Here is a 24,393-nt window from a genome sequence, read left to right on the forward strand (position 1 = left end):
TATATAAAAAATTTTTTTTTTTGCATAAGCAGGACCTTCATAATTGTTGATAACAATAATAATGTAAAATATACTTTGTTGGAAAGAGAAACACTCTTTTATTTTCTCATTAACATTGTGTGCTGTCATATAGTGTTCTTTCTCGGATTTTTTAATAAGTGTTAATGATACTCCAGAAGACAAATCCATCTTCATCTAAACAGTTATGAACATTGACTCTCACTGGCTTCCAGTTTATGAATATATTCCGCCTCAGCCCTCCCCAGAAATAATGCATGAATATGGATGGGCTGTTGTGCCTGAGTCTATTCAGTGCATTGGACTACCTCCAACGTTGGCATAAAACCACCAACGGCAGAGGAGACCACACCGTCCAGTCCAAAGGATAATGATGGGGAGCGATGACTCAAAAGGGCTTCTGATCACCGAGAAGGGTCTGTCTGGCATGTCTGCAGTGAGTGACATGTTGCGCTCGTCCTAAACGCTCATGCGTCTGTACTGACTGGCCAATATGTTGAGCCGACTGGTGAGTGGCAGCGACCGGAGTCTTGACAGGGAATTCAACTGTACGGTGCGACTGCTGGACGACTCGGAATACACTTGTACGGTTCAGGTCAGTATTAACATGTTTTCATCATCACGAGCGGGTGATCCCCGTCACCGACACACGTGTCTCAATGCTCGCGCTGCTGATGCTGCGCATTCAAGCGTGAATATCCGCGAGCATCTGGACACTGCACAAGGGCTGCAATGCGTAATGGCTAATTAACGTGTTACGAAATTTCCTTTGGCTCACGCGATGAGTGAATCAGCGCTAGTTTCGGTGACCCGTCTGTTGCCTTTAGAGAGCAGCGGGTCACCTGTCACGTAGTGCCTGCCGCCAGCCCGGGAGACCTGAGTCACATTCAGCGGGAAGAGACACTAGTGGAAAGGTTTTATACATTAAATTGCCTCTCGGGGCGAACTATCCACGATAACAACTGCTGAAAGATTGTAGTAGCCTACGTGCAATACTGTAATGGTGATACAGTAGCTGTTGTGCTTCTTATTTGACCACAGATACTACCAAGCCACATTATTATGCAATTCAAAAGCTATGTTTCTAGACACATTATCAGACTCACTCTTTATGCATTCAGAGATGCTTTGTTTCTACTGTTTGCCTAAAACAGCCCAAAAGCGTGGATGAAAGATTAATTGATTTGTAAAACTGTTGATTAGAATGTCATAAATGACTTGTATTGAGTTGCATGAGTATACATTACTGTTTCATTATATGAACAATTAAAAGGAATGTTTGGGACATACAGCAAAACCATTGGCTGAGTTGCCAAGAAGAACAGTGGTTCTGTTTTTTGTCCACACAGTGGAGCTTGAACAGGAAGAGCATGAGCAATGAAAATGTCTCAGGTGCTATATCAGTGTTAGGCATGTTTTTATTAATGAGTTCACTCTTGGGCCAAATATTCACAGATGTTCAGGATCAAAAATAGTTGCTGAAAAATTGCTGAAGCCTATGTGCAATATACTGTGGTGTTGAAATAGTACCTGCTCTGGCAAAAAAAGTAAAAATCTATTAAATCTTCAGTTAATGTGGATATTTTGAAGTTCATTTTAAACAAGACACAACTGACATGCATTTTGGGCTAAATATTGACAAGTTATATCTTATCTTATCTTACTGAGTAAAATATGGACAAAGCCAGCGATTGGGTTGTTTTCAACCAACAGTTGGGTTAAATGTTTAACCCAACCGTCTAGGGTTACAACCTTCTAGGCAGTAACCCAATGGCTGGCTTTGTCCATATTTTACCCAGCGCTGGGTTGTATTTAACCCAGCATTTTTTTAGAGTGTACAATTAACAGGATCAGCCTTTCTAGAATGCAACTCCCTTGCATCTCTACAACATACATAAAATACAAATGTAGACTGTAGCAGATAATATTTGTGTATAATTTACAATGTTCAGGAAAAAAAACAAACAGAAAAGGTAGTGGTAATTTTCTGCCAGGACACCATCCCTTAATTTATGGACATTTTCTTTAACCCGAAACCACAACACATTCATTCAAACTACTAGTAAAACATCTGTGAAAAACCAATTCAGAAAATTCCTCCATATTAACACAGTAGATTGGGCTGCATTTTTTTTAAATAGACTGAACTGTGCATTAAATATATATATATAATATAGGGAAATATCTATAGGATCATGTACAGTATCTGAACATTTTGGTGTGACAGTTTATCATGGCTACATCAGCGAGTTACTGGATTTTGTGAGGATATTCAAAGCTTAGTTGAGGCAGAATTCTTGACAACTGGAACAATATAAAAAATTTTCTTCTAAGACAAGAAGATCACTGGTTTGAAATTTCGTAAGTGTTCTGTGTAAGTAATTTACACATGGGGTTTCACAACATGAAGCATTAACTCTTGGAAAAGTGCATTGGTGATGGTCTGCACTGATGCCACTAGTTGTGTGAGGTCATGTCTGTCTTGTGTCTGGGAATATCAACCTTAGATTGTGACATTCCATTGTCCTTGGAATTCTGTGTGATGCTGTGGTCTCCATGGCAACAGGCCGATTCCATCATCAGTTCCCAGCTGCTCCTGCTCTCGTCAGACAGGATATGAGCACACATGTGCGCACGCACATACCCGTCTCCAACACAGGATTCATTCAATCATGGCAGTTGTATATAGAGATAGTCTTCTCCTGTCCTTTCCTTCCCGTGTCCCACTTGGGATCGTCCTCTGTAATTGATTGATCAGGACAGTGGAGTTTGGTTAGTGATGAAATGCTTATTAGTGAAATATGGCCTCTCTGTTTTGAGAGACTGCTGACGGTGTTTGGCTCCTGGCAGTCACACATCTAGAGACCAGATATCTGAGACACTCACACATATACCTTCATTACAGAGCTCACCTTTGTGTAGGTCAGCGATTGCCTCTCAGGTAGATTTCACTGCTTATTGTTGGGCCACACATACTACACGCCTGTCAAACGCAAGATGCCAACTATTCAGATAATAAAATGTTACATAACCCTCGTCAATTTGTCCACTGTAACATTGTTGACTTATCCTATCTGGGCTGCAGGGGTGGGGGGAGCTGTGATGTAATGAGGCTTGTGCCACACAAAGATTGTGCTTTATACAATCTGTGCATTTATGAGTGATTGGAGGAAGGGTTATTTATTGTAGGCCTTGTATCATTCTTTATCTCTCACTTTTGAACTGAAAAGAATCCTCAACTCTTGCCTATCGAGGACAAGCCAGATATCAGCAGACCTTTGTTCTCATTCACAACACAAAAGCAGACCGTTATCAATGAAGTGCACATAACTCCTCTTAGACTTTCCATAGTACTCCAGTAGTTATTGTCCTGAAGAGTAATAATTGAAATGGAAGGCTATTACAAACTCAACCTACTGTGTAATTTGTAAAATGACCGTGGGGGATGGCTAGTTCCTCTGCCTCTTTGAATCAAACTCCTCAGTCAGTCATTCTTAATCAACACATGACCAAAACAACAGAGAAAATGAGAGGAAAAAGTGTGACAGATTTCATTCTGTTCATGATAAAATGTATAAAATTAGTGTCATAGTGGCTAGATGTCATAATGTGCAGAATATATCGAAAGATTAAAAAAAGCCCCCCCCCCACTTTTTTTATTTTGGTTTATGTTAATGTATTCAATGCAAATTCCCATTGCTCAAACATTAGAGATGGAGCAACACCAAGGTCATAGGTTCAGTTCCCAGGACATACATGAACTAATAAAATGTTTACCTAAAATCGGCCAAATACATAAATGTAGATTAAATTCAGCTACTTATTATATTGTCTTGCATGGTTACAATATAAAGGCGCCAGCATGAAGTCACGCAAATTTAAATCTCTGACTGTCAGACAATGTAAAGGTATTGTTCGCGTGCCTACTTTCATTTTCCAAGTCCTCTTCTCACACTCCATGCAGCAGTGACAGTGCATGTCTTTCTGACTTTGTTCCTGTCTTGAGCTAATGTTACAAGACAAACAACAAACCAAGAATTAGATAATCTGGGCCTTTTGTCCCCCACAGTTTAGTGTACTTGCCAGTACGTTGAAATGTGAAAGGATGACTTTATATCTCACTCGTTTTATATATATAAAGACTTTGTTGGTTTGCTCAGGTCTACAGCTGCATATCCAATTGTTGGCACTATTTTGCTCCTGCTCAAATGCTGCCTGTAAAATAATCTGCAGGCCATATGCAACTAACAGATAAGATGATTTGATAAACCAGGTCAGGATGAATTTACACTTTGATGGAAAATTTGATTAAATACAATAGGACAAGTCATTCTGTGAAAACATGCTTTATATAGAAGTTGCTTACAGCCTAACCAAATGATTTTCATGGGATTTTACTTCAAAGCAATGGAATCTTTGTTTGTATGAATAATTTAATATTTGTTTGTATTTAAAGAGGCAAGTTCTTGTTCATGTTGCACTGGCCAACATGACAGTTGCATTGGACTGTTACCAATACACTGTAGAAACATTGGGCCCACCTGAGGTGTTCTGCTTCCGTAAAATAAAATCTTTTATTCAAACTACTGATATGACTGAGTATAGTTGTGCATTTTTTGAAATACATTTTTCAATTTACCATTATTTACTTACCCTTGTATCATTCCCCATTTGGCTTTCTTTCTGCCCAGGGACAAAATTAGATGTTGATGTTGCTTTCTTTTATAAAAATAAATGCATATAGTGACAACAGGTTATTAAAGGAATAATTCACCCAAAATGTAAAATTCTGTCATTATTTACTCACCCTCAATTTGATTCAAATCTTTGTGAATTGCTTTTTTCTGTTGAACCCCAAATATGATTCTCATACAGGCTTGGAACAACTTGTGAGTAAATGATAACAGAATTTTACATTTTGGGTGAACTAACACTTTAAATTTAAAAAATGCCGAATTATATCATATTAGCATAAAAATGCACAGCAAGGAACAAGACCTGTAGCAGCACTTACATTTTAGGACCAAACAGATTTCTGTTTAAGGTTACTAGTATTTGGGAGAATTAAAACTGATCTCTCGTTTGATATTAACCTGCCTGGGAAATTAGGGGAATATGTTTCTGAGTAAATCTTGGCCATATGGCATAATTGCAGGATTTTGATACATGCTCCAGTGCAGCTGTCTAAATCATGATGTGGAAGGTTTGGGGTTTTGCATCTAAAGTATTTAAAGAGTGTATGAGAGCAAGAGTGACGGAAAGTTTTCATTAAGAACATAGTCATCTCCTTACACTATTTAGTTGTCATGCAGAGGCAAGCAAGCAATAGTCAGACACTGCTTTTTACCAAGAGAACCATATAAACCATTTATATCCCTCTCTCGTTCTCTCTCTCTCACACACACGCGCACACACACACCTTTAGATCTCTCTAGGTTTCCTTCTCATGACTTGAAAGGCATAATTTATTAATATTGTTTGTGATGGAGATATGGAGCTGATTTGAATATTTAAAAAGAGTGAATAGAGATCTGAGAACAAACTGAGATGACTAGTGTCAGACATTGCTTGTAGTTTCTGGCATTAACTCTGCCTCCCATCCAATCATGAGCACACTTACAAAAAATAAACAAAATACTCGTCTCATTTTCCTGTTGCTGTGTATAAAATCTCCGGCTGTTTTTCACACCACTGGGCAAATACTCCACATTAGTGCTTATGATGTCGTATAAGCCAGTCTGCTAGTTCACATCTGTCTGTTTAGAATCCTGAAAGCTGCTGCTGTTGTGACCCTGATCCTTCACTTTCCTGAACTGCTTTTTGCAGATAATAATTATTTTAAAATCTGACTTTCCTCTATCACACAGCTCTAAAGCTTTCTAAGAGGCCTTCAAAGTGCTGTGTGAATGTTAATATTTGATTGAGCTCTGATGTCTCCAGAGAGATTCTGAAATATTAAGCTCTCTCTGGAGCAAGAGACATAATGTTGGAACTAAAACAGAAGTCAGACCACATGCTGACACCCTCTCTCTTTAGTTGTACTCTGACTGCCACTGTAATTATTGCCACCACCTGGGCTTGATGTATCAGACTGTTCACCACTGTAACAAAATACCTCATTCAGCAATTCCACTAACAGCAAGATTGCGATCACAAGTGGTGATCCATCAGAGGAGTCAAATTAACCTGAATATAAAAATTATATACAAAATATTAAAAGTATATTTAAACATAAATATAAATATGCCCAACTGGTACTAAGGGGTCCAAAGTGTGCCAAGAAAAATGTGGCAAATAGTACATAAATATGCAAATTAAAATGCACCTTATTTGGTAAAATGGTAAAAAAAAATTTATATGAAAATGAAAATAAATAATCAATAAAACCAGATACTTATAATAAAGTAATAGATATAATAGCATTTAAGAATTTGACATTTCTGTTTCATTCTGCTTAGTCTGTAATCATTTGATTAATGATAGTTTCTATTATATTTTATTTTTCTCTTCAGGTTTGCATCTTACAGCACACTAAAAAAGATACAGTGTCTATAAGGTACATTTTACACATTTCTAACATTCTTTTTTATAAATGGGTCTTGAATATATGAATATATACAGGTCATATATAAATTTGCAGTAATGAAGGAGTGGAGGATGGAGTTCATCTTCAGATAGGTGAGTAGATGTCAGGTCAGGATTATCTGTGCATGGTCACATAGCCAAACCAAAAGCAAAAATTATAAAAATGAACCTGCAGCCTTTTGATTTAATCAATATTGATTTACATATCAGCCTCACTGATAATTACCTCATGGACTGCCACTAATCCCAGTGACTGGTGAACATTGGTGTTATATCGAAGTCTGCCCCCCTTAGGTTTCTGTTAGGCAGGTTAGACAGTTTATATTATACTGTGTTTGAAATAGAGAGGGGTGACAGATTTCGGTAACCCAGGGTTGGGAACCTTTTTTGACCAATAAACAAGTTGCAATATGAAATTAATTGTGCAATTTACTATGTATTAATTTACTATGTTACCACCTGAGGAGCATCCTCTTCAGAGTTGTGTGTGTGTATTTGAGTGAGTCAATGAGTGAAGAACAACACACAGTGCTAACAAACAGTGCTTACATCGTCTGTGTTTATGTGACTACTCATCAAGACATGCTTGCTGTTATATTTCTGTCTCACAATGATTCTCATTTACATCGTGTCAATGCTTAGTTTGTTATAATGAATGGATTCGGACATCAATATTACATCATTTTTCTCACGCTGAACAACACATAATTATTGTATTTGCATTACTGTAGGGGTAGGTGTAGACATTAATAAAACATAATCTGATAGGTAGCATTTTTCGTTGGCGAATTGTACTACCTACTGTTTTAATGGGAGGTAGCAAAATCTGACAGGTAGCACAAATCGACAGAACACCGGGCCTGGTTTACGAAGTGTGTAGGCATAGTGCAAATGGGTTTTTGTGTAATTTATCTAAATTGTTCTAGGTTTAACATATTGGTGATCTGTTTTAATATAGAACTTGGTCTATTTCAGTTATAATATGGGTTGTTATTGTTTTGGTGAATGCCTGTTTCTCAGATATAAAAAGTGTGGCCCCCATGAAAACTAAATGCTTCCTTCCCCCTACCCAATTCTGTACGTTGTGGAGGCGCCCGGCTTCACGTGTTTGCTGGGGGTCCTCAGCACCAGCCTTACACTCTGTCTCACCCCAGGGTGTGCATTAGTAAACCAGGTGCTTCGCGGCATAACTGAAGCAGCAGACACATCAAGTCCTTCGCGGGAATTGCGTTTAGCGTACGCAACCCGTGAAGTCCTAAGCACAGACTCACCAAATGAAGCTCGACACATCGGTATTGAACTTACCTTTACGTACTGAAGTTAAAGACACTAAGCTCGAGAAAGAATGCAACTGATATATGAGACTGAATGGGCGAATACTTAGAACGTGTTTAATAATTGTGACATCTCTGAGACTGTCTGCTTGTATATAATCGTTAGGTGCGCAACAGAAGACAAAGGCTTTTATGGGATGTTCCACTATAGGAGCGCGAGTACATAAAGCATCCCGTCCTATTACGCTTTAATATTTCTTTTTAATATTAAGCACATCCCGCTTTTTACTTTCTCATCCATCCATGTTACTTTAGTAATAATTTCAAACTGTCCTGCCCACTGAGAGCTGTGCTGATTATCATACATAAATACACACAGATATAGGACATAAAAGGTCTGTGCTGCAAAAGTATGCAGTGAAAAGTTTCATACTGTTTATTGGCACAGCAGAGCACAAGTTTCAGTTAAAGGATATGTTTTAGTCCAGTCACTTTTTATATACTTTTAAATTTTTGCTGCTGTTCTAAAAGTCTTTCTTTTTGTCATTACCGAAAAAAAGCTACGTAGCTACTTGAATCTGAGTGCAGGAGCTTACAATATAAACTTAAAGGGCACCTATTATGCCCCTTTTTACAAGATGTAATATTGATCTTGGGTGTCCCCAGAATGTGTCTGTTAAGTTTCAGCTCAAAATACCCCACAGATCATTTACTATAACATCTAGAATATGTCATTTTTGGGTCGTGTTTTCTATCAATTCTTCAATAGGTAGATCTTGTCTTTCATAAAGGCCGAGGTCAGGGATCTTGGGCCTAAAAAGGTTGGTGACCACTGGCTTAGAGAATCAAAACAGCAGGCCTAGTGAGACTGATTTGGTTTAATGGGGATTAAAAAATAAGGAGTGAGTGGATTTGGACAGCAAAAAAAAACAAAAAAAAAAACTGTAATTGGCTGTTCCCTTTCATGGGAACTTCGAACTGCGTCCTCTAGGGGTCGCTATGGGGAACGCCTCGTCGTGACCCGTGTCTGAAGCATACATAGAAAAACACCAACTCGTTGGCCGGCGACAGCCATGACGTCACTACCGGTTTCAGTTAAAGGATATGTTTTAGTCCAGTCACTTTTTATATACTTTTAAATTTTTGCTGCTGTTCTAAAAGTCTTTCTTTTTGTCATTACCGAAAAAAAGCTACGTAGCTACTTGAATCTGAGTGCAGGAGCTTACAATATAAACTTAAAGGGCACCTATTATGCCCCTTTTTACAAGATGTAATATTGATCTTGGGTGTCCCCAGAATGTGTCTGTTAAGTTTCAGCTCAAAATACCCCACAGATCATTTACTATAACATCTAGAATATGTCATTTTTGGGTCGTGTCTAAAAAAAGAGCAGTTTTGGTGTGTATCACTTTAAATGCAAATAAGCTGCATATTCCCGCCCGTCTTCAGCAGAGAGCGTAGCATACATCTCTGCTTTGCATACCTACAGCAATAAACGGTCGAGCCAGTAGAACTAGACATTGTTGACATTACAGCTGCTCGAGCGCAGAGAAAATGGAGTACAGCGTACAACCAAAGACAACTTGCTGAGGGTGGAAACTATGGCAATACAGGGCTGCCAGTCAAAAGATGTGGGCGGGGCCTAAGCAATGTGATGTCATATTGCTTAGAGCAGTGGTCGCCAACCCGTCGATCGCGATCGACTGGTAGATCTTTATCACTGTCCCAGTAGATCCCGAAACAAACAGTAAAATAAGTACAAAAATGCATTACATTTATGGGGTTATATTAATGTATCACTGAAGGGAACTGTCTTGAGAAAAGTTTCGATGGCAATGGCATTTTCTTCTCCATATAAAGCGCAACTCTGCTTTGTTTACAACGGTAAACAAGGAAACGCTATATTGCGGGCGGTTCATAAGCAGTGTTGCCAAGTCCGCAGGAAAGGCTACTTTAACACTGTTGCCGCGGGTTGTTGTTCATGTCCGCGGGTTGAAGCGACCCCAATAACGTGATATTTAGTCCCTGTAATGTGAATTTTACTCGAAGATCCCCGCCGAAAAACGTGTATTTTACCCCCGGAATGCGATTTTTACAGGGGAACCCCCCTCGAAACACGATTGGACTAGTTTTATTGCGAAAACCTGGCAACCCTGTTCATAGGCGCCACCTGCTGTCAGAGAGTGCGTCTCATTCAGACCTGTTGTTGTTTCGCGCAGATGTTTTATGTAGCAAATAAATAAGCAAGCTTCAGATGAAGAAGTGAATGATGTGTGCTCCCGGCGCTTATTTATACTATAGTCGCACCGGTAGTGACGTCATGGCTGTCGCCGGCCAACGAGTTGGTGTTTTTCTATGTATGCTTCAGACACGGGTCACGACGAGGCGTTCCCCATAGCGACCCCTAGAGGACGCAGTGTCTCGTTCCCTACTCAGGGAACCATGGTTACATAAGTAACCTGAGACGTTTTTCAACTCCATTGATTTGTCAAATTTTTTTATCAATAATTTCTTGGTTAAGGTCAGAGACCTGGCGGGCCACATGATTTCTGTCAAAGAGCCAGGTGTGGTTCATAAGACATAGGTACCCGACCGGTGAGGAAACCTCTAATGCTGTGTTGTCGGATTCAGTGACCCTACAATAAAACTGTTCACAACAGACCAAAATGTGATATAAAATACAGGAGGTTAGACACCACTAGCAAGAATTGTGTGAAATAAGGTGGGGGGTAACTGATTTTGCTAACTTCTAATGCTTTGTTGGATTCAGTGACCCTGCTATCTGATGCTGTTCACATCAGGCAAAAAAAGCTTTATAAAACAGAATATTGGTAACATTAAGAGTACTGGTAAAATTAAAGCCATTAAGTGTGAAATGGGGGAGAACAGGGATTTTCTGTAACTCATTTTTATGCTGTGTTGTCAGATTCAGTGCTGTATATCTGCTGTTTACCCTGCCTACAATATAAAATATAAGAGGTTAGACATCATGTTACATTTGGGTATCATTAAAGCCACCCCATGTAAAAGAAAGGGGAGTAATGGATTTTTATTCAAGAGCTAAAATTCCTGTTTCCAAACATTACACAGTTTAGAAATAGTACACTGTAGAGCTAAACCTGGACTAAATGGGATGTCAGGTAAGAAAGTAGAGTAATGTTAAATATACTGTAGGCCTGAGGCATTGTGAATAGAAATGATCCGATATGATCCCAAGGACGGTGTCCCAGCATTGTCACGTTGATTCCCGTGTCTCTCTGTTCCAGAGGGATGCAAAAGGGCAATGGCTGTTTGAGCAGGTCTGTCAGCATCTAAACCTGCTTGAGAAAGACTACTTTGGCATCAGATTTGTGGACCCAGACAAGCAACGGGTGAGTTCCTATAGTATAATAAATATGAGTTGTTAGTAATGTACAACACTTGTGGATTATTCAGCCAATGTAGCATTGAAAATATCAACACAACTATGACTGTGAAAAAGCAGACTTTCAGAAAATACAATCAAATGATCAGACTGTATATTCATCACAGCCTGCTCTCCGTCACATCAATTTAATTATGGTACTATCTACCCTGATAAGGTTCATGCTAATACATACTGTAGCTCTGACCTGCAATTAACCATGCCTGATGAATGTATCAATGTTAATGTTTGTGCATGAGCGTGAAGCAGGACACCCAATGATCACATGCTTATTCAGATGAAGAGCTGCAAGGTGTGATGCAATAGATATGTAATGTGGTGAACAGTCATCAGTTGACAATACTGGTCATAATGTGTTAAACTGGAATCTTTATCTGCATTATAGACATAATCTCGTTTTGATTTTGTTGTTTCAGCATTGGCTGGAGTGCAGCAAGGCAATTACCAAACAAATGAGATGTAAGTCATATTGTGTGTGGAAAATCCCAGCTACTTCCTTTTTATACATGTTGTGAAAAGAACAATCACTGCATTCATATCCCTCATTGATATCCCTCGTAAATGCCAAAAGATTATACTGACTGCTTAATTATATCTATGTAAATGTTTTATGTCCTAGCCCAGCCACCCTACACTATGTGTTTGCGTGTTAAATTCTATCCTCCGGACCCTGCTGCTCTTAAAGAAGAGATCACTAGGTACAGCTCATTAATAACATGCAGTCTATTTTTGTTCAAAATGTATATATTTAGTTTAGTATGTATATATTTAGCAATACATAATCAGAAAGAACAAAATGGAACTGGAATATGGAATATTATACTGTACAAGTTACAGAAACGTATACAATTCTTATCAAAACTTATATAAAGTATTTATGATGAGTGCAGTGACGGTTTAAAAGATCCTCTGCATTGTTTTCAGATACCTGGTCTTCCTACAGATTAAAAGAGATTTGTATCATGGCCGACTCCTGTGCAAAAGTTCAGATGCTGCTACGTTGGCCGCATTTATTCTGCAGGGTAACAGCAAATCACAGTCACAGCAGCCATTTTTTACAGTATTTGTTGAATTATGGCATCTCAAGAGCTTTGTTATATATGATTGACGTTACTGTAAGACAAGACTCTCAAGATGACACTGGTTCAGTTTCATTCTCTCTCATATTTTTTAGCTGAGATTGGAGATTATGACCCGGGGAAGCATCCGGAAGGTTACAGCTCTAAATTTCAGTTTTTTCCCAAGCATTCTGAACGCCTGGAGCGCCGCATTGCTGAGATCCACAAATCCGAGCTGACGTAAGCTTCCATTCAATTAGCCTGTCACATGCAGTATGTCACTCTTTTTAAAGGGACGTTAGGTTTGTAATGGAGAGATTAAATGTAATTTAGAAAATTTATCTGCTAGAACAAATGCAGAAAATTAACTAGTCTGTTCATTTCCTACAGAGGCCTGAGTCCTGAGACAGCTGAGCTGAACTTCTTAAAGAAAGCTCAGACTCTTGAAACATATGGGGTTGATCCACACCCAAGCAAGGTCAGGAGCAAAACTTATCAGCTGCCCATATCCAGGAAATCGTTTCAAAGTGCAACAGAAGTTTCCTAACTGAAAGTAGTCTGTTAAATTTTACATTCATAAAGAAAGTAATTTTTTTTGATCACAGGATGTGTCTGGCAATGTTGCATTTCTCGCATTTACCCCATTTGGCTTTGTGGTACTACAGGGGAACAGGAGGATTCATTTCCTCAAATGGTGAGAGAGGGGAAATTAATCTCTCATATCATTTTCATTTGCTTAGCAGTCGAGATCAAATGACTGTGTGTTTATGAATAACTATGACGGTGTTTTGTCATATTGTACAGGAATGAAGTGACCAAACTGAAGTTCGAAGGAAAGACATTTCATATATATGCAACTCATCAAGAGGTGAGTGAAATCAAGGCAGCCCCAGATAATGCAGAAGAACAAAGAGTCAAAAGTAAATAATAACACTTGACCTCTGCTGACCTCCTGTGACCTTTACTAAGGATCAGAAGATCATCTTGACTTACTTTGCTCCAACACCTGAGGCCTGCAAGCATCTATGGAAGTGTGGGGTTGAAAACCAAGCTTTCTACCAGTAAGTTCACATGATTTGACATATCAGGTTAAAATTAAGCTCAAACATTCACATAAACTTCTTACATGTGCTTATTAGTTAACACCAGTGGTCCTCAGGGAGTTGCATAAACAAAGCCACTGTTAAGACTGTGTCTTAAGAACTAGTTTGGCCAACTATCAATTAACCAAGAGGTAATCAGTCTTACTTGTTCAAATTGGACCAATTCACTTTGTATGTGTGTGTGTGTGTGTGTGTGTGTGTGTGTGTGTGTGTGTGTGTGTGTAACTGTCTTTTGTAATTGTCCTCAGCAAACTTCCAAGGGTCTACGGTATTACATAAAATTCAGTATATAAAAAAAAAATTAACTTAATTCAAATGCTCAAAACACACACACACACACAAATCAATATGTAAACTGAAATCATATTGTTCTCCCTCAAAAACTATTATTTTTATTGAAGCACATTACAAATCAAAATCTTGAATCTTCTAGAATCACAGAATAAAAATTTAAATAATGTTGTTTTCTTTATTTCTTACAGGTTTGAGAAATCAAGTCAAGTTCGCACTGTATCCAGTAGTAATCTTTTCTTCAAAGGGAGCCGCTTTAGATATAGGTGAGGATTATCTGCTTTGGTGGTTATTAAGTGAACCCCATGGGTTCGTCAGCTCTGCTTAATTAGGCCTGTGTTTTGAATATATGTTAATTAATGGATTAGCTGAAAGCGTCGCTCATATTTTGGTTACATAATTTATCTTAAAGTGGTAAAGTGGCCAAGGAAGTGATGGAACAGAGTGCCAAAATCAGACGAGAGCCTCCAGAGATCCACAGGTGAGTCCCCCCAATGTTTCCTTGAAAGGTTTAATATACCTGACAGTATGTCTATTGATATATCACATCTTTTTGTGTGTTCAGGGCTGGGCTGGTCCCCAGTAGGAGTTGTCCTTCCATCACTCATGGCCCACGACAGAGTAGCGTTCCCCGAACACGAAGAAGAGCAGTCCACATTTCCATCATGGAGGGTAAGCCTATGTGTCTTGTTTTATATCAGACAATGATATTTTCTATTCTCTAACTCGACCCCTAACCATAAACATATCCCTCTCAGAAACTTGCTCTAAACAACAGTTTTAAATATAAACTTGATTTGGCTGATTCATACACCTTTTTAACTATTAAGGTCTGGCTCAGTAGTGGTGTTCAACTGGTTTCACCAGGTGAAAAAAAAGTACACTTTCATAATGTACTTACAGTTTTTCTCGATTGCTAACACACAATTCATGAAACAATTCACAATTTTTTCACAACTATAAACACAAACTCAAAACTACACTAACTTGTGCAAATCAAATAGTTTAGTCAAAAACATGTTCTCTTTTGTCAGACTCAAACTACGGCCTCAGATGATACACAAACCTGTCAAATACACACACTACTTCACGGCCTAGAGAACACTAGTGAGATCAATTCAAAACACTGTTACAAAAACCTCCTTTTGGGAAATAGGAATCCTTTTGCTAGTCAATGACTGTTACAGTATACAACATAAATAGAGGGGTGCAGATACACTAAAATTCAGCAATAAACTTTAAGAAACGTTTACTGTCATTACACTACTACAAGAGAAAAGTTCAAAGACCAAACAACTGAATATACAGTAAACACACATTGTAATATACTGTCAGTTACTTTACAGAAATAAATAAATAATGAATGAATGAATAAATAAATACATAATTAAATTCATTCATTCATTCAGCATCCTCTGCCAATTTGCATTACAATATTGGTAGTATCCTTATTTGTTATAGCAGTTTCTAAGTCTTCTGACAAAAGACTTCTCTGCCTCCCCTAGACAGTTCTGCACAAATACAGTACATACTTGGCTACAAATCGATTCAACAGTAATGAGTTTGAGGGTGTACAACATGTACTACAGTATTAAACACAAACTCAAAACTACACTAACTTGTGCAAATCAAATAGTTTAGTCAAAAACATGTTCTCTTTTGTCAGACTCAAACTACGGCCTCAGATGATACACAAACCTGTCAAATACACACACTACTTCACGGCCTAGAGAACACTAGTGAGATCAATTCAAAACACTGTTACAAAAACCTCCTTTTGGGAAATAGGAATCCTTTTGCTAGTCAATGACTGTTACAGTATACAACATAAATAGAGGGGTGCAGATACACTAAAATTCAGCAATAAACTTTAAGAAACGTTTACTGTCATTTAAAAATGAGAGCTGTTAGTCATAGATATGCTTTGTATTTCATCAGGAACAAATATCCTTTGACCTCATCCCCTTCATTTTTATTTTCCCCTCCTATTCCTCTTTGTTTCCCACTACCAGGATTCATTTTCCAAAACTCATAATCACTTGTGCTCCTTTTTATATCATCCTAAGATTCTGACTGGTGTGTCAGCAGTTTTGCTGCTTAATGTTCACACATGGATAAATGTGCACTGTTTGAGTTCATTTTTTGATGGTTGAGTTAATTATATTGTGTGTTTGTGTTTTCTGAATGAGAACATGGTTAAACCTGTGCAAAATGATGGTGTTTTTGTGTAGAGCAAATTGGAACGTGTGTGCAAACAGGTGAAATGTGTTAAAAGTTTTGAGAAACGTGTCTTTGTTTCGAGAAATGTATGAATGGTTGGGAAAATTGGGCCAAATGAATCAGTTATAGTGTGTTAGCAATCGAGAAAAACTGTAAAGTGCTCTATTTTCACGCACTCATTTTGTACTTGATATACTAAAAATGACTCTTTAGTACTTAAGATAAACTTAAGATCATCTAAGTGTACTCAACTGTGCTATTTTGGGACACCATGAATATGAATTAAAATGTGCTTTTAACATACTCTCTTTGAATTTAAAAATGTATTTAGTCACCACTTGTACACTTGAGCGTGCACTAGTGTATGAAAGATGGTTCAAGTGTACTACAAGGGGTAACTAAATACATTTTTTAAATACAGAGAAATGGTATGTTAAAAGTGCATTTTAGTTCATATTCATGGTGTCCCAAAATAGCACAGTTGAGTACACTTAGATGATCTTAAGTTTCTCTTAAGAAGTACTAAAGAATCATTTTTAGTATATTAAGTACAAAATTAGTGCGTGAAAATAGAGCACTTAAAGTATATTATGGAAGTGCACTTTTTTTCACCTGGGTTAGTGAAGACATTTTCGAATAGTGAGGACTGTTGGGACCTCACAAGTAGCCTATAGTCAAACCTGTGCACACACAAACACACCAACTTTAGCATATACTGCTCCTTTCTAAGAACAAAAACTAAATTGAATTCGAATGGAGGTAGCAAGCAGATTTGTGACTAGAAAAACAATGTTAGTGCATTCTGTGTCTTCGGAATTCAATGCAACTCGAGGCAAAAGATGTTAGTCCATTGGCACTGAAATGCTGCCATCTTGTGGTATAACGTTTTTTTTCCCTCTCATGGGGTGACTATATACCGTAATAAAAACATTCCATAGATTTTTGGGTTGTTTTATCTTTCCACTTGGATTCATTATTGTGTCCTTATTGGAATATAACTTGCAGTAGGTTTTTAATGCCCGACCCTTGTTGCCAATATTTTAATAATAGATAAAAAAAAATAAAAAATAAATTACAATTTACAATGCAGTTGTGAAATTACAATTCAGGGTGAAGTGTTTTCTTTTTATTTTTTTTTATTTTTTAAATATATCATTTATCACACACACAATTAATTAAAAAGCACATAGACTACTGTTGAAAAGTTTGGGGTTGCTTAGATTTCTTTATATTCTTGAAAGAAATCCCTTATGCTCTTATTTATTTGATAAAAAAACAGCAAAAATGGTAATACTGTGAAATGTTATTACAATTTAAAATAACTCTTTTTTCTTTTTTTAATATTGAAATTGAAATGCAGTTTATTCCTGCGATAAAGCTGAATTTTCAGCACCCATTGCTCCAGTATTTAGTGTCCCATGATCTTTTAGAAATCATTCTATGCTTATTTGCAGCTCAAGAAATGTTCTTATTATAAATGGCGAAAACAGTGCTGTTTAATATTTAAGTAGAAAGCAATTTTTGATTTCTTTTTTTGATCCATTTAATTTGTCCTTGCTGAATAAAAATATTAATTTCTTTAAAAAAATCTTACTGACCCCAAAGATTACACTTAACAAAAGAGTGCTCTTGACAGGGATAGGATACACTACACTCCATCTCTCTCTATTGCTCTGTGTAACACGAGAGCTGCCCTCATTGTGCACAATGTGACCAGACGTTCACCTGTTCCAGTCACTTTACTGACACTGCCAACTGCCATCATGGTTGTGTTTGCGTGTGAGGGTACTATATAAGTGTTTTATATTTTGAGTTTGAAGTTAGTTTTATTCTAGTACATGCTCTGTACAGAAAGTCTACTTCTAAAGTACAACAGACACAAAGTGCTTGCAATAACATGTACCGGTTTATTCACAATCATTTACTATATTAAAATACAAAGTAAATGCTGACAAAAAATACATGGCTTCACATGCCCTATATGTGGGCTGACAATTTGTGTCATACACAAGAAAATACAGAGACAATGAGGACTGACATGACAAACTTGTCCAACTAAAAGAATCAACAGTGCTATTATTACACAGTCTATAAATAGAGAGCCTGTCCATGTATGTCATGTGGTTTGTGTCAGAATGAGTGTGTGTTGTGTATGTGCTCCTTTGTTACAGCCCATAATGGGTTTGAGGGGGTTGGTGCAGGCAGCTGGGCTTTTGGGCATACAGGGACTCACGGAGCTTTAGGGCTTTAAGGTGTTCTCGCTTTCTCACACTCACTTTTACAAACACACACACAACATTGTGTTATGTCGTTTTTGTTCAGGAGGATAGAGGGAGGCACAGGGTCTAGTGGTGATACACTTACGCAGGGCTGAGAACATCACACACGTTAGCGACTACATTCTGAAACCATGGTGAAGTGTCTCATACGGATTAAGACAAAGGTGAACGTTCACCTGCGGATGATCAACCACTGTTACCGGGATGTGAAGGTACGGGTGTTGACGATGGGACCTAGGCTATTAGGGAAAGCTCTGGGGGCTATGCCTCTGTTCCCGTCCTTGCCCAGCTCCTCCACTTCCTCTGGAGCTTCATCTAGACTTGGTGTTCAACCCACCAGCACTGGAGGTAAAGTTCCTGGTCGTTTGTAACAGCTGGTCGTTCAACTTATTTTAGTGTGACTGCATTTGAATGTGCACATATATAGCGGATTAGAGTGTGACCATTGTTAGCATGGATTGTGTGTAGCTTTTATGGATGGTGGGTGGAGCTATATTTTCCTGTGTTGTCTTGTGGTTAATTAGATCTATATATACACTTATTATATTTACATCATAGTTAAATTCATCAGTACATATCAATTTTTATTTCTCCTTTCGCAATAACATTTTCTTGCTTTATTGCTTGTGAATAAATGTTAATATACAATGTATCATTGACGTCACAAGGCTTGCTGTTATTAAATACATGAGAACTTGTTGCAACAATGTTTAACCAATTTGTTGGAATTTGCAAGCTGCTATTTGGTTATTTTTCAGCTATATTTGGTTGGGACATTTGACTCCGGGTAGTATTAATTACTTTTCTTGCGTCTAGCTCAGCAAACTTTCTGAAACTTTCTGCAAGTTGGGCATATCAATTACAGTATCTCACAGAAGTGAGTACACCCCTCACATTTTTGTAAAGCTGTCGTCCCAGAAGCAAGCCTCTTCTAAAGATGATGCACAAGAAAGCCCGCACACCGTTTGCTGAAGACAAGCAGACTAAGGACATGGATTACTGGAACTGTGGCCAGCAGTTTAGACATTAATGGCTAAAAAATAATTGAGTTATTTTGAGGGGACAGCAAATTTACACTGTTATACAAGCTGTACACTCACTACTTTACATTGTAGCAAAGTGTCATTTCTTCAGTGTTGTCACATGAAAAGATATAATAAAATATTTACAAAAATGTGAGGGGTGTACTCACTTTTGTGAGATACTGTATATGGAGAAAGCTTGGATACTAATGTGCTGAAGTAGATTGCCACACATTTATCTTGCCATACCAATGTACAACTTTTAATTTAATGATCTATTTTAATACTTTTGAGCATTATATAGACCAGTGTTGCAGTACGTTTATGAAATCAGTATAATACATTAGAGTTGGGTAAAATTCTGAATGTATTAATTGGCTCCCTTTTAATTCATCAGTTGGAATTTGAAAAGAACTGGCTACACCACATAGGAAGTTGAATTGGTATTTAAAGGAAGTGTAGTATTCTGAATTACTGAAATGTAACCGGTTATAGCATTCTAGAAATTAAGTGTTCCTCCATCCTGGTCAATATTGCTAACCAAGGCTGCATTTATTTGATCAAAAATCCAGTAATATTCTGAAAAATTATTACTATTCAAAATAACTGTTTTCTGTATTTTAAAATGTAATGTATTCCTGAGAGGGAAATACTCAGTCTTCTGATTTAATACAGTATGCTGATTTGTTGCTCAAAGAAAGAAAGAAAGAAAGAAAGAAAGAGAGAGAGAGAGAAAGAAAGAGTGAAAGAAAAAGAAAGAAAGAGAGAAAGAAAGAAAGAAAAAGAGAAAGAAAGAAAGAGAGAGAAAGAAAAAGAGAAAGAAAGAAAGAAAAAGTAAAAATAAATAAATAAACAAACAAACAAATAAATAAATACATAAAGTTTTAAATTTTTGTTGAAACCGTGATATATTTTCAGGATTTACTGAAAAATAGAAAGTTCAAAAGAACAGCATTTATTTGAAATCGGTTCATATAAGACCATTAAAATGATCAACTCTTTTACTTTTAGACAACATTTTGTCAAGACTTCATTCTTGTCAAAGCCCTTTTCTAGCTAAAAATTACAATTATTGCAGTTTCTTACATCAAATGTATAATTGCAGTTCTGCATCCTGTTTGCTACCTCGATTCAAATTATGAATGGCACAGAAACCTGAAAGCACATCAACATGAAACACAACCACTGAACATCCTCACTGTATTTCAGGTCTGGAGTCCTTGCGCGACAGTGGCCATTCCACGCCAGTCCGATCGGTCTCCAATGGGAACTCATTCCTACGCTCCTATGGAAATGGAGCCGAGGGAGGACACGGAACAGCTGAATTTTCCGAGGACTCTTACAGTCCCTCTGATAGTGTGCTTCCCACACCGGTGTCCAACGACCCCTCAGACCTGGCTCAGGTTCGCCACACAAACGGCCCCCGCAGGAATCAAGAGGAAGGAGGAACAGAACTGTGTACTCAAAACCAGGCAAGGCCACAGGGCGTCAAACCCAAAGGGAAACGTTCTCAACTGGAGAAGACTAGGCCAACCCAACATGGCCCAGAAGAAGGGGTGAATCAGTTCATCAGTAGTTTGGCACATCTTATCTTAGTGACCCTGGCTCTGCTCTTTGCCCTCCTTCTACTTCTTATTGTGCTAACAGAGTCTGAGCTGGACTTGGCCTTTCTTAGGGACATCCGAAGGACACCCGAATTCCAGCAGTTCCACTATGAATACTTTTGCCCCCTTAGGCGCTGGCTGGCCTGCAAGTTGCGCTGGATGGGTGGGCATCTCATTAATAAATGAGCGTGGAATCACCCCTCTCTGTCTCCTCAGAGAGTAGTCTGTAGTCTACGAGTGAGACATTCTGAGCATTAATATAATGGTACCATGAAATCAAAATGAAATGACTATTATCTACATAGCCAAAGCCTTGGACTTCCTAATACCATGCCAAGACGAGAAAACTGTGTATGTTTCAGCTCTAGTTATTGTGAAATTGTTCTCTGCAGCACTACTTTATAGTCGGGTAAAAAAAAGGTATGTATAGCTCTTTAAATGCTGCCGTCACCCAATTGTAATGTATCTACCATTTAAATATAATATCTACACTCAAAGAATGTTCACCCAGACTGTGACGAGCAAGACCTCATACTGCAATCAAAGACAAAGATGCCTTTATTGGTCAGAAAATAGACAGCCAATAAAGGGATAGTTCACCCCAAAAATTAAAATTCTATCATATTTTACACTCCCACATAATACTTTAGTTAATCTGCAAAACACATATTTAAATAAAACCTGAGAGGTTTCTGTCCCTCCACTGTATGTCCAGGTAACCAAAACTTAGAAGATCCAAAAAGGACTTAAAGACATTAAACATACCGTAATTTGTGTTTTGAAGAGTAACCAAAGTCTTACAGATTTTAAACAATATGAGGTTGAGTAAATGATGACAGAATTTCATCAGAATTGTCTTAAATGACCTTGACCTTTTCGGGTGAACTATCCCTCTAACGTCGGATGTAAGCTTGAGCATGAGTTTTTTTGGATGATTTTTTGTAAGTGTCAAATGTTGGTATAGGGTGTATATTTGATCCATACCATACTAAAACAGGACTGTTTGTCGATAGTATGGATCAAAGCCACTGACAGGGTTCTCTCTTTTAGTGGAGCTTCAGTAATGTTTTGATGTGAATTTATTAACACTTTATAACAAGGTTTAATTTGTTAACATTAGGTATGATAAACTAACATTGAATAATCATTCATTCATCTTGGCTAATGTTAATTTAACATCTCTAACCTTTCAATATACAGTATGGGTAAATTAAGATTAATGAACAAACATAAATTAACAATGAATAATAGATAATACATAAATTAACTTACATTAGTAAATGCAGTGGAAATCGTTGCTCATTTTTAGTTCATGATACCTAATGGATTAATGAGTTCAACCTCAAGGTAAAGTATTACAGAGAATACATTTGTATAAATGTTAACACTAAGGTATGGGTCATCACAAATTTCCCACATAACCTTTAAATACTGTATTAACCCAGAGTGAAAAAAATAACTATACTTCCTATTGCTATCCTATACAAATGAACACTGATATTTAGTGGTAGATGGTGGCCTACTGAGGGTAAAGAAAGTTCTGAAGAGGGTAAAGAAAGTGCTCCAGAAAGACAAAGCAATGTGAAATGTTTGAAAGTTTAAACTATTTCTGAAAGGAATAATCTATAATTTGTTCAATTATTTTTCCATGCAACATTATGCATTCATGCATAATTTTAGAGACCTCATTCGTCTACTTGCACAACCTTAATTATCAAAATGAAAATGTGACAAATATCTTCTGTAGGTGATGATGAATTTGTTGGTTTACCAGTTGTGTGGTTATGAAATGATCTTATCTAAAGGCATAGACTCACAATGGTTGAATTGGTAAATGCATTTTCAGCTTAAACCAAAATATGTTACTTTTCTATTACTTTTCTGTTGCCTTCATGAGACACATTCAATAGTAAAGAGTTGTATTGTTAAGGCCGTAAGACTAGTGGCAGAGTAATTTAATTTAAATTACAAACTGATGGTAAATATAAGACACAAAGGTCTATGGACATAATCACAGCTCTATGCTCATTTAAATATTTTTGGTAAAAAATAAATAAATAAAATAAAACGTAACTGGAACTCATTGGTACTCTCGAAATGTAAGGCCTGCAGCAAATGCAAATATCCTATGAATCATATTTGGGGGTTAAAAAGCCTAGAAAGGAACATAGTGTTCCTATGTAAATCTTTTATCTACTGTGTGTGTCGCTTGTGTGTAGCTTCATAGAGTAGTCTAGTAAAACTAGAAAAAAGTATGCAACAATACCAACGATGGCACAGATGAGAACACCTACAGCAAGATCCTGATATGTGTGTCTCTGTGGTGGTAATTATCATGTGAAAGAAATGAAGCAATATAAATGACACGGATAAGCCAGCAGAAAAGTGTTTTTTTTTTGTTTGTTTTTTAAACCTATAGCAACGTGATGGTTCAGAACTGCATTATAAATTCAGTAACCTCAGAATTAGCTGATTGCTTGTGTGGCGCTGCGTTGGTTGCAAGCTGCAGGTCGTACTATAAATCAGCTCCCATATACTGTGACTGACTAATTCTTCAGATCTGTTACTGATGGCGATGGACACTGTTTCAGCCATTTCAGATTGTAAGTTTCATTCAAAGCAATAGCAGACTGAAACGAAAAAATGCTGTAGCTCAGTAGACAAACTGAATGGATAATGAATCACTGTTATACAATGACTTGGCTGTGCCTGAGCCCAGTGATCTTCCTACTCACTGTATAGCATCAGATTATTATTTTCTGTAAATTTCATCACCTTTATTTTTATTGTTTCATACCATAAATGGTTTACCCTGTGTTGTACCAAGAATACATTAAAGCAGTTTATTTTTATGTTTTTCTAAAAAAATAAATAAACCTTCTCCAAACCAAATTTAAATGACTTTTCTGTAGTTTTTATGAGTTTTACTGACAAGCCCATTAAAAAACAAATGAGAAATGCCAAGGTCTGTAGCAGGGCCGTGCAGAGACCTTTGGAGGGGCAGGTGCTCAAAGTATAAAAGGGGCACATGGAGCACGGCTTTTAATAGGGTTGTGCTCCTTGCTGAGACATGTATCGAAACGGATGCTTCTGTATTGATAGCAGCAAATGCCGTGACGCAGTTTTGAAAAAGAAACACAGAACAGAAAAGACCATTTTAAGTTTAAAAGTTAAATAAATATGTTTTTAAAATAATGTTTATATTGCTGTGTGTAGAACGTTAGCTTCATTTTTAATATTTAATTTTAAAGGGGTCATATGATGCTGCTAACAAGAACATTATTTTGTGTATTTGGTGTAATGAAATGTGTTTATGCGGTTTAAGGTTCAAAAAACACATTATTTTCCACATACTGTACATTATTGTTTCTCCTCTATGCCCTGCCTTTCTGAAACGCGTCGATTTTTACAAACCTCATTGGTCTGAAAAGCGAGGTATGCTCTGATTGGCCAGCTATCCAGTACGTTATGATTGGCCGAATACCTCAAGCGTGAGACGGAAATGTTACGCCACT

At 37.4% G+C, this 24,393-nt stretch overlaps 1 protein-coding gene across 1 annotated transcript; it reads left to right on the forward strand.

The window, feature by feature from the left end:
• The first annotated feature begins 511 nt into the window (after nucleotides 1-511).
• On the forward strand, nucleotides 512-21,575 carry LOC107750639 (FERM domain-containing protein 5-like). The gene is made up of 14 exons (XM_016566128.1): nucleotides 512-613; nucleotides 11,144-11,248; nucleotides 11,718-11,760; nucleotides 11,921-11,999; nucleotides 12,226-12,323; nucleotides 12,476-12,599; nucleotides 12,750-12,837; nucleotides 12,965-13,053; nucleotides 13,164-13,227; nucleotides 13,329-13,420; nucleotides 13,945-14,019; nucleotides 14,166-14,234; nucleotides 14,319-14,425; nucleotides 20,484-21,575. The coding sequence occupies exons 1-14, from the start codon at nucleotides 512-514 to the stop codon at nucleotides 21,062-21,064; spliced, it is 1,716 nt and encodes a 571-aa protein (XP_016421614.1). The 3' UTR covers nucleotides 21,065-21,575.
• Nucleotides 21,576-24,393: the final 2,818 nt, after the last annotated feature.

The sequence above is a fragment of the Sinocyclocheilus rhinocerous genome, unplaced genomic scaffold (genome assembly GCF_001515625.1).
Source record: "Sinocyclocheilus rhinocerous isolate Xijiao unplaced genomic scaffold, SAMN03320098_v1.1 scaffold19, whole genome shotgun sequence".
NCBI lineage: Eukaryota > Metazoa > Chordata > Actinopteri > Cypriniformes > Cyprinidae > Sinocyclocheilus > Sinocyclocheilus rhinocerous.

Excerpts from the sequence above, each read along its gene's own strand:
- LOC107750639 (XM_016566128.1), top strand. The coding sequence starts at position 512 with ATGTTGAGCCGACTGGTGAGTGGCAGCGACCGGAGTCTTGACAGGGAA. Across the intron at positions 12,000-12,225 it reads CTTAAAGAAGAGATCACTAG|ATACCTGGTCTTCCTACAGA; the intron begins GTACAGCTCATT and ends CATTGTTTTCAG. Across the intron at positions 14,020-14,165 it reads GGGAGCCGCTTTAGATATAG|TGGTAAAGTGGCCAAGGAAG; the intron begins GTGAGGATTATC and ends TTTATCTTAAAG.